This window comes from Lutra lutra, chromosome 8 (assembly GCF_902655055.1).
Source record: "Lutra lutra chromosome 8, mLutLut1.2, whole genome shotgun sequence".
Taxonomy (NCBI): domain Eukaryota; kingdom Metazoa; phylum Chordata; class Mammalia; order Carnivora; family Mustelidae; genus Lutra; species Lutra lutra.
The window spans coordinates 51,555,836-51,565,875 of NC_062285.1; the positions used below are offsets into that span (position 1 = coordinate 51,555,836).

General features: G+C 46.6%; 1 protein-coding gene across 2 annotated transcripts; it reads right to left on the reverse strand.

The window, feature by feature from the left end:
- Window positions 1–247: 247 nt before the first annotated feature.
- Window positions 248–9,903, reverse strand: PA2G4 (proliferation-associated 2G4). Of its 2 annotated transcripts, XM_047739937.1 has the most exons (13): window positions 9,518–9,888; window positions 7,487–7,615; window positions 7,084–7,189; window positions 6,923–6,992; window positions 6,614–6,706; window positions 3,223–3,286; window positions 2,918–2,996; window positions 2,689–2,767; window positions 2,459–2,592; window positions 2,062–2,156; window positions 1,821–1,948; window positions 1,608–1,661; window positions 248–1,389 (listed from the first exon to the last, which is right to left on the reverse strand). In XM_047739937.1, the coding sequence occupies exons 1-13, from the start codon at window positions 9,603–9,605 to the stop codon at window positions 1,324–1,326; spliced, it is 1,185 nt and encodes a 394-aa protein (XP_047595893.1). In that variant the 5' UTR covers window positions 9,606–9,888; the 3' UTR covers window positions 248–1,323. The 2 variants fall into 2 exon arrangements, with proteins under 2 accessions (XP_047595893.1, XP_047595894.1); XM_047739938.1 differs by lacking the exon at window positions 7,487–7,615 and having other exon boundaries at window positions 9,518–9,903.
- Window positions 9,904–10,040: the final 137 nt, after the last annotated feature.

Genomic DNA, 10,040 nt, shown 5'->3' on the forward strand with positions numbered 1-10,040 from the left:
TACTTGTGATCTCTAATAAAGAAAATCTTTAAAAAAATACTTTACTCTAGAAAAATTCAGAAACTTTCATAAAAAAAATGTACTGTCTTCATTCAGAAAACCCAGGATTTAGGTTTTCCCCAACCCACACTATCTCTCATTTTAGAAAGGCAGAATATGGGAATGTAAAACTAGTTCCAAATGGCCATCACATCAACTAACATTTCCCCCACCTCCCATTAAATAAGAGCAGCATACAAAGGCACACGATTATGAGCAAATCCAAATTTATTTTAATGCCATGTCATTTTCAACATGTTTAAAAACCTCATAAGTTAGTGGGAGCCCTAGTTCCCTGGGACAACATGCCAGAGGTACTGAAATCCATCACCTTTCTCTCCAAACCCCTAGCAAATCATCCAATCCAAGTCCACAGCTTCAAAAAGCTAGGAGTTATCTCTTCAGTCAGGCTGCTCCTCTGGTTCCTGGTCTTTCTTTCAGGGAGGGAGGTCAAAATATTTCAAACAGGGAACAAAACCACAGTTGAGCTTCCAGCCCGGGTTTTTAAAATGGAGCAGGGGAATGCACCACCCCTACTGACTCCAAACAAATGGACAAGGTTGAGATGGATTACTCCTTTACAGCTTTGTGAAGACAAAAAAAAAAAAAAAAAAAGGTCCTGTGGAACAAAAATGACTAAAGAGATTTACAAATGAGGATCCATTTGACAGATGAGAATCTCTTGGTAAATGCAGGCTCCGGCTCCTAAAAATGAGAGGGGCCTAACCAGACGGTTTGGATCACAAAAGCAATCTGCTGCATGTGAATAAAAACAATCTGAGGAATATAGCTCCTCTCTGTTTTGAGGCCTGATAAAATACCTGGGGAGAGTGAGAAAAGAGAGGAACAAGCCCCAAAGATGGGAAAATGCTGACACCAAAGTGGTATAAAAAAATTTCAGCTGAGTTTTTAGTGGTGGTGGCTACTTTAGCCTTCTCCCTGTTCTGGTATAGGGCCATAAACCTTGACCAAGCAGAGAGTAGTAGAAAAAGGCTAGAAAGAGGGGCTTGAAGACGATGAATTTTGACTCCTGATTTTATTATTCAATTTCTCTTTTCTATTTAAAGTAGTCTTCAGTGGTTGGGAAGCCTGGCCTCCCAAGACCAGAGTCAGTTGGAGCTGGTTGTTGTTGGAAGGGGTTGGGGTGGGGACAGGGATGGGGGCAGGGAGACCCTGCTCTGTTGGCGGTCCTGGGTGGAGAAGACGAACTGCACTTCACAGAGCCTGGGGTGTGGTGGGAGGGGGATGAGGCAGGAGCAGCAAGCTGGGGAGATGGGACCCACCTCAGTCCCCAGCTTCATTCTCTTCTAATGTTTCCCCACTGGTGGCATTCTCTGCAGTCTTGGAGGCCTATATTCATGGAAAGGAGAGGAAGACTTCTCAGTTCCCAGCTACTTGCAATAGTATCTGGGAGACCAAAGACAAAAATATACTAATGCTCGAGGTCAGGGCTGAGGGGGGGGGGGGCAATAAGGTTATACAGAAATATATATGCCCACCACAACCCAGGAAGGTAGACTAAAGAGGAATCAGGTTCACCATGCGAGACAGCAAAGATCAAAACACACCTTCTTTTTTTTCTTTTTCTGGGTTTTCCGACTTGCAGAACTCTGGAGGAGGGCCTGGAGAAGAGGAGGAAGAAGGAAAACAAATTCTGAGCAATGCAGAGGAAACACGAAGTGTCACTCTCAGTATCACAGCTCTTTTCAGGACTTTGTTGATACCTCACCCTCACTCCCAGGACAGGTGCCATGTGCTCACACTTTCCATCACACACTGACCTTTAGCTCTGCATCTTGGACCTCCATCTCAGACTTGTAGAGTTCAGGTTCAAAGGGACCACTGGTTATCCGCATGGGGCCATTGGGCATGAGCAGGACTGTAAATTTAAACTGGGCAACAAATTCACCTATAGGAGGAAGGAAGTGTTTTGGTAAAATGCCCCCTCGTCGTAATCTTTTCTGTAAGCTAGAGGGAGAGGACCCTAACCAGGGGCTCCTAAGCGAAGCTCGCAGAACTCACCCTCCTTCTCATAGAGAACATTAAATGGCTGCAGCAGTTCATGTTTGGCGCACTCCACCACACCCATCCGGGCCTTCTTCTCGTCTTCAAATGCTCTGGTGGGGGAAGACAAATTCAGGTCTCCTTAACCCCCACCAAGTCTGACCATTTTCCTCATGGCTTTAAATAGCTCCTACCCTCAGGCAGCAATCATGCTCAGGATCACTCTTTCACGTTACCTTCAATGAGAGGGCAATGGGGAGAGGGAGAGAAGGCGTACATGCAGGCTGGAGCTACAAGTCTAGGCAGGGGTGGGGTGGGAGGGGGTGTGCTGGGAGAAGGAACAGTGTTCCTGGGCGTGTGGTCTATGAGTCAGACTGGTTCCGAGTCCTGTTCTTGCTAAGTGAGGCTGTAGTACCTTAAAGTAAATGGCATGGCATCAAAACGCCTTTCAACCTCACTGAAGAAGGCACGTGAAGTTTTCATTTTCAGACCATACTGTTTAGAAGGGTCTCGTTTGTAAATGGTGGTTCTCTGTCCCGCATCCTTGGCCTAAAAGAGTAATAAGTTAGGTCATGTTTGGGCTGGTGCTCTCAGGATAACACCCTCAGTCAGCCCTCTTTGCTAGCTCTGGCAACCTCTCCTCACCTTGCCCTCTCCTGAGCTGACAAGCACATCCACGGCATATACTTCATGTACCTCAAATTCAGCTTTTTCATGGTCCTTCCTAAAAAAAATAAAAAGGGAATCATAAAAACAATGAGTAGTTCCTGGAGTTTGAAGTAGAAGGCAGACACGATGAGGCTGGGAGTATGGAAGAAAACACTATTGACTAGTGTCAGATGGACGAAAGGTGAAGGGTGGAACTGGCACCTACTTCTGCTGGTCTGTGGGATTCTGGATAATTGTTTTCTCTCCATCGATGACATGCTGCTTCAACTGATGAGACAACATACCTGTAGACAGGACAAAGCCATCTAGAATCCCAAAAGGTTTCCAAATCCACCCACCTATGTCATTTGATGGAGCAGGCAATGAAGGGAAAATGCCTGGTTATGAAAACTCGGGGTAGTAAGGGTTTTGGCTTAGACTGTGCTAGAGCGAGGATGGGTCCTCAAAGGAACAAAATCCTTAATTCTACTAAAGCGCTCAGACCCTCAACCCTGTTATGTGAGGTCTCACCTTCTATTGGTGTGCAATTAAACGAGTGGGCAACCTTGTTCCAGGCTTCTGTCACTTGTGTGTTCTAGAAGTACAAGATCAAATAACAGGTGAGATACATACGAGGGCCCAACAAGTTCTCTACCATGCGAATGAAAAGGATAAAAGAACTGAGAATCCCCATATCCTCCATCAAGAGCAATGATTCTCACTGGTTTTTCATTTCATAGCCCTATTACCCCTACAACCTAACAATACCTCACGTTTGCTTATCATTTTACAAAGTGCTTTCAAAAAGATGGTCTAACTAGACAATTCTTAAAAGTGGATAGGGTAGGGATGCCTGGGTGGCTCAGTTGGTTGGACGACTGCCTTCGGCTCAGGTCATGATCCTGGGAGTCCCGGGATCGAGTCCCGCATTGGGCTCCCAGCTCCATGGGGAGTCTGCTTCTCTCTCTGACCTTCTCCTCGCTCATGTTCTCTCTCACTGTCTCTCTCTCAAATAAATAAATAAAATCTTAAAAAAAAAAAAAAAAAGTGGATAGGGTAGATCTATATCCCATATCCCAATTTAGAAGATATAGAAACTGAGGCTCAGAAAAGTTAAGAGATCTGCCCAGGGGTAAGCCAGTTAACGGAAAGAAACTGGAAAAAACTCAGGTTTTTTGATGATAAATCTGATAAATCCAGTGTTTATTCCAAGATCTCTGTTGAGAGGGGGACAACAAGCTCTGATTTTCCCTTTTTTACCTCTTTCAAATATGATCTGATCCCTATCTAAGCTATTTCATTTGTTTCATTAAACAAAATGAAAAACAAAACTAGTATTATTAAACTATGTGTTAGGAACTTTATAAGGCTCATCTCAATTGTCACAACAGCGCTGTGATAATAAGGGACAATTTTATTTTTCCTTTTTTGTAGATGAGGAAATCAGAATTCAAAGTTATTTTTATTTATCTATTTATTTTTTTTTAAAAAAGATTTTATTTATTTATTTGACAGAGAGAAATCACAAGTAAGCAGAGAGGCAGGCAGAGAGAGAGGAGGAAGCAGGCTCCCCGCTGAGCAGAAAGCCCTATGTGGGGCTCGAACCCAGGACCTGGGATCATGACCTGAGCCGAAGGCAGCGGCTCAACCCACTGAGCCACCCAGGCGCCCCTATTTATCTATTTATTTATGTATCAGACTTTATTTATTTGACAGAAACACAGCAAGAGAGGGAATACAAGCAGGGGGAGTAGGAGAGGGAGAAGCAGGTCTTCCTGGAGCCTGATGCGGGGCCTGATCCCAGGACTCTGGGATCATGGCCTGAGCCAAAGGAAGACGCTTAATGACTGAGCCACCCAGGCACCCCTATTTATTTTTTAAAGGAGATCTATGTATGCCAAAGGGATGAAACTTTATTTATTTATTTTTATTTATTTGAGAGACATTGAGAGAGAGCGAGCAAGCATGAGAAGTGGAAGCGTCAGAGGGAGAAGCAGACTCCCCGCCATGCAGGGAGCCCAATGCAGGACTCGATCCCAGGACTCCAGGATCATGACCTGAGCCGAAGGCAGTCGCCCAACCAACTGAGCCACCCAGGTGCCCTCAAAGTTATTATTATTATTTTTTAAGATTTTATTTATTTACTTGACAGAGATCACAAATAGGCAGAGAGGCAGGCAGAGAGAGAGGAGGAAGCAGGCTCCCCGCTGAGCAGAGAGCCCAATGCGGGGCCCGATCCCAGAACTCCAGGACCATGACCCGAGCCGAAGGCAGACTCTTAACCCACTGAGCCACCCAGGCGCTCCCCTCAAAGTAATTTTTAAACAGTAAGGGGTGGCAACAGGGCAAGAACCCAGAATTCTGATCTATGTCCTAACTATACAATAGCCACTATACGACACTACCTTCCAGGGGAGAAACACAGTAGTTAGTATATAAAGAATAAAAATAATCAACGTGCAAAGTAATTATAGCCAACACAAGTGCTTACTATGTGCCAGGCACTCTTCAAGTGCTTCATAACAGCTGTATGAAGTAGGTACCATTATAAGGAAACCAAGACAGAGGTTTAAGTAAAAATGATGCAACTGAGTAATGACGGGGATAAGGTACAAACTGATTAAAAGGATGAAGAACAAGAGAGCATGGGAAAAGAAGGGAGGAAGCTTTAAGTATTAAACAGGACCCTGAAGAATGAAATGCTAGAAAAAATATCTCCACTCATAATCTAAATGTAAAATTGTATTAATTCATGACCGTTCATAATTGCTGGGCTTCCTAATATTGTCTTGCAAGGCACAGAACTAACTTTTGGCCCCTCTCTGCCACCAGTCTACTGGTATGATGATTTCTGTCTTAAAAGCTTTTAAAGTTGCGTTTTTGGGGGGGTACCTAACTGGCTTAGTTGGAAGGATCACTCTTTTTTTTTTTTTTTTTTTAAAGATTTTATTTATTTATTTGACAGAGAGAGATCACAAGCAGGCAGAGAGGCAGGCAGAGAGAGAGGAGGAAGCAGGCTCCCCGCTGAGCAGAGAGCCCGATGCGGGGCTCGATCCCAGGACCCTGAGATCATGACCTGAGCCGAAGGCAGCGGCTTAACCCACTGAGCCACCCAGGCGCCCCGGAAGGATCACTCTTGATCCTAGCGATGTGAGTTTGAGCCCCACGGTGGGTGTAGAGATTAAATAATTAAGTTACTTGGAAAAGGGGGGAAAAAGTCTTTTTCTTTTTTCCATGTGTTTTACTGTGATATACTTCAAACTATTTTAGAAAAAGACACACATCCAAAACATGAATAAGGAAGGATTTCTAGGCTCCATAAAGAAAGGACCATATATTCCCATACACCAAGCATGGAACTTATCTATGATAGGCACTCAAAGTTAACTGCTGTTTAGTTAATGGTCTCTTCTCTTTCAGAAATACCATTCTAAGATACAACTAACTTAAAAAAAAATAAAGATTTATTTATTTGACAGAGAGAGAGAGCTACCACAAGTAAGCAGAGAGGCAGGCGTGGCGGGGGGGAGCGGGGAGCAGGCTCCCTGCTGAGCAGAGCCCCCCCCCCCCCAACGCGGGACTTGATCCCAGGACCCTGAGATCATGACCTAAGCCAAAGGCAGAGGCTTAACCCACTGAGCCACCCAGGCACCCCAAGATACAATGAACTTTCAAGAGCTGTTTGTATCAGGGGTGCCTGGCTGGGTCACTCAGTAGAGTAGGCGACTCTTGATCTCAGATTGTGAATTCAAGACCCACCTTGGGTATACAGCTTCCTTTAATTAAAAAAAAAAAAAAAAAAAAAAGCTGCTCTAAAAGGGAGCTGTAGGAGAAGCTAGCAACTCAAATTCAAGAGAAGAGCTATAGATGACTAATGCATCTTTAGCTCTATCATCTTTGGAGCTGGGACTAAACAGCTTACCTGGTTTCCAGGTTTGACCAGGCGCAGGGCAGCTTCAGCACAAAGGTGAGCTGCCTTAATAACATCTGCTTTCCGCCCTGTTACTTGGGTCCCCTGTGGATAAGGAAATGCAATCAGGAAAGCGCTTTAACTCAACTGGTCACTATGCAAGGCTAGCCAATGAGCGGGAGAGAAAACACTTTTCTCCTTTTATTTCTCTAGGGACTCTCTCAAAACGTATTTGGTGGTAGGGGGTGGGAATAAGAAGCAAGCAGCAGCATATTCTCCCCCATTCTCCACAGGTGGAAGAGTTCAAAGCAGGCCACCTACCTGAGCTACGTCAACCACAAAAGTGTGAGCCACATTAGCGATGAAGCCATCCACATGGACCCCAAGGTCACTAAAAGGCAAGAGCAGAGCACAGTATTAGCAACTGGCACTACGCAAATGCTTAGGAAAAAGAAAAGTGCTCTAAAATGGCTTAAGCTTACATTTTTACCAAGTCACCTTCCTTGAGAATATAGTCCTGGTCGCTCTTCAAAGGGGAGAAGTGACATACACAGTTATTTACTGAAATGCTGGTGGGAAAGGCAATACCTGTAAAGAGACAATCATCAGCCTTACTGCCTTGCTGTCTCTCTCGCCCAATCTCTCTCTTGGAGTCCTGCTGCCCCTCAGAAAAATGGAAGGATTTTCTTCAGGGTCTTGCCTGTTTAATCAGTTTGGATTGGGTCGGAAACTGCTTGTATCCCACCTGCCATTCCAAACTTCCAAATATCTCAACCAAAGCTTGGGCAGGGGTTATAGCATTACAATAAAACAAACAGGACTGAATAAGGGTCAAACTTGGGGAATTAGTGAGGGTTGGTTTTTTTTTTTTTTTTTTTTTTTTACCTTTTTTCATTTCTTTTTCTTTCTTGAAAATTTTCCCTGTCTCTTCCATAATCATGGCATCACCTTTCTCACACAGGCTCAGTACCGACACACCTGAGCAGGATGCTTCCACCAAAGACCGAAGTACCCCTGGGGACAGAATCCCACCATGTCAGCCCTGCATGTGTTGTCTAAGTCACCATCCAAACAATACCTAAAGTTAGAGCTTCTAATATTCCCTAGTGCCATTGCCCAAAGGTTGAAAGAGTGAACAAGTTTTGCCTCTTGGAATATACCTACCGATCATCACTAAATTTCTACCTTCCTTTTCCTAAAATAATAAGTCAACACACCCTTCCCTCCCTATAGAATGTGACAACTGGATAAACACCATCTGTCTCCCCAGTCAAGGGAGACCTTCCAAAGATCCCTGCAGTGTGGTAAGACAGTTACGAAGTTCAAGGGGGTGCTCACCAAGGTAACCAACATATGTTGCAAAGCAGACTAGAAGAAATTTATAGGCGTCAGGAACAACAGGAAGGTAGACACAGAAATGCTGACTCGAAGCTGATGCATTGTTAAATGCTACCTTCTTCCCTTCTCAGACACCCCAATTAGATGTTAGTAATCTCAATCTGTGTAAATTTATTTCCTCATCAACCAGTATATAAACCAAGGGGACTTAATCTAAGTTTCCTGGGCTTCAACAGGCTCATGGCTTACAGATCTTAGCACATCTCAAAGAGGTATAAGACCCAAAAAAGTTTCAAACTGGTATCTGGGATCACAAGTGCCCCGGAAGTTGTAAGTTGCAAGGGAAAACATTTTTTTCTAATTCAAACCACTAATACTAATAAGTACCCCAAAGCGGGGGTACTACACTAAATGCCCATTATGTTATAAAGCATTGTTCTGTTCAGTGGATGTCCTCCTCTCCATGGCCTACCCTGAACTACAGGTTTGAATTTTGTCATCTAGGTTTTGGTGAATCTTTGGAAGTGTGAAAGACTCAGGTTTTCAGCCACAGGACTAAAGGGATCCTAAATACCTATCCTTACTGTCAAAACCATTTAAAAGCCCAAACCCAACCATTTTCTGTCTCCCTAACTGGGTATTAAAGTGAAAAGGTGAACTGAAAACAGAGAAATATAAAGTTAAGACATCTGCCTAAATTGGCAGGCAGCTGCTAAGGTCAGAGCACAGTCCTAATGAGGATGACTTCTGAGACCCTAAAATCAGTAGCCCCCTCTTCAGTACTACTTACAAGCTGCCTAGTTGGGGTGAGAACGTCAAAACACTCCTAGAGTTGACAAGCCCCAGAAAACAATCAAATTTGACGGCTAACTAAGGCTATCTGCACAGATTGTTGGTAGTAATGAGTAACTTCAAGGAAAGCCAGATAGATCTTCAAGAGCTGTGTTAGGATCTCCAGGAGTTCCCTCCAACGGTCCCTGAGCTGGCCCAAGGGTAGGAGGGGGCCCCACCAGCTAAGGAGTTGAAGTAAAAAACGCAAGAGTCCAGCAAAGCACGTGGTAGGGAAGCTGGTGTCAGGGACGGTAGCGGAAGAAGAAGAGAGCCGGCGATCCGCATGGGAACCCGGCGACACGTGCCGGCTGGGCCCCTGACGCCAAGGAGCCAAACAAAATAGAGGGGCGCTTCCGTCGCCAACAGCTGGGCGCTTCCTTTTCGAGGTGGCCTTGCCGCTGCCAGAACCAGAGAAGGCAGGGATCCGGAGCTAAGGGTGAGGGGCTTAAGATGCGCCCTGACTCCTGATTAACGGCCTAAGGTCCGAGACGGCTGGGGGCCCTCGCTCTGCGCTCTTCCCGGTCGCGGGCCCGCACCTCCCCAGACTCCAGCCCAGGCCTGGAGGCTCAGGTCCCAGGCGCAACACGAGTCTTCCCACCACGCCACCCCCAGCGGACCGGAGAGGTGCCCTCAGTAGCTCACTCTGCATGACCCCACCGCTCCAGCCCCTCCGGAGCCAGCCCAGCCCCGTCCCCCTTGCCTCCCCCTCTCAGCCTCGATCCCCGGACCCCCGAGGCCCGCACTCACGGTTGGCGATGTCGCCCCCCATCTTATACTTGGTCACGACCAGGTCCTCGGCGATAGTTTGCTCCTGCTGCTCGTCCTCGCCCGACATCTTCCCACCACCACCACCACTGCAACCTCGTTCCTCCTGAGCCGCCGCCTCTGTCTCCCTTCCAGCCGCAGGTTGTGGCTAGAGCCCCTTCGATCCGCGAGGAGAGCGCGAGCAAAAGCGCGAGCTAGCAGGGGAGCGGGCGGGCGGGCGAGAGCGAGAAGCTGCGAGCGCGCGGGCTGAGGCACAAGGCACGCTGGGACAACGAGTCCTTTCTACACCCCGCCTCTAGCCGACCTTGCTGTCTCTTGAACTACAATTCCCAGCCCGCCTTTCGCGCCCCTAAGCCAGGCCCTGGGGCCTTGCCCTCCGAGGGCCTCGCACGCCGGAATCGCCGAGCACGCTGGGAAGGGTCAGGCTCCGGCGGGAAGGCGGAGCCGTTGGCGAGCCTGAGGGGAAGCGTGGTCTCTCCCGGAAAAACCACTTCCAGCAGGAGCA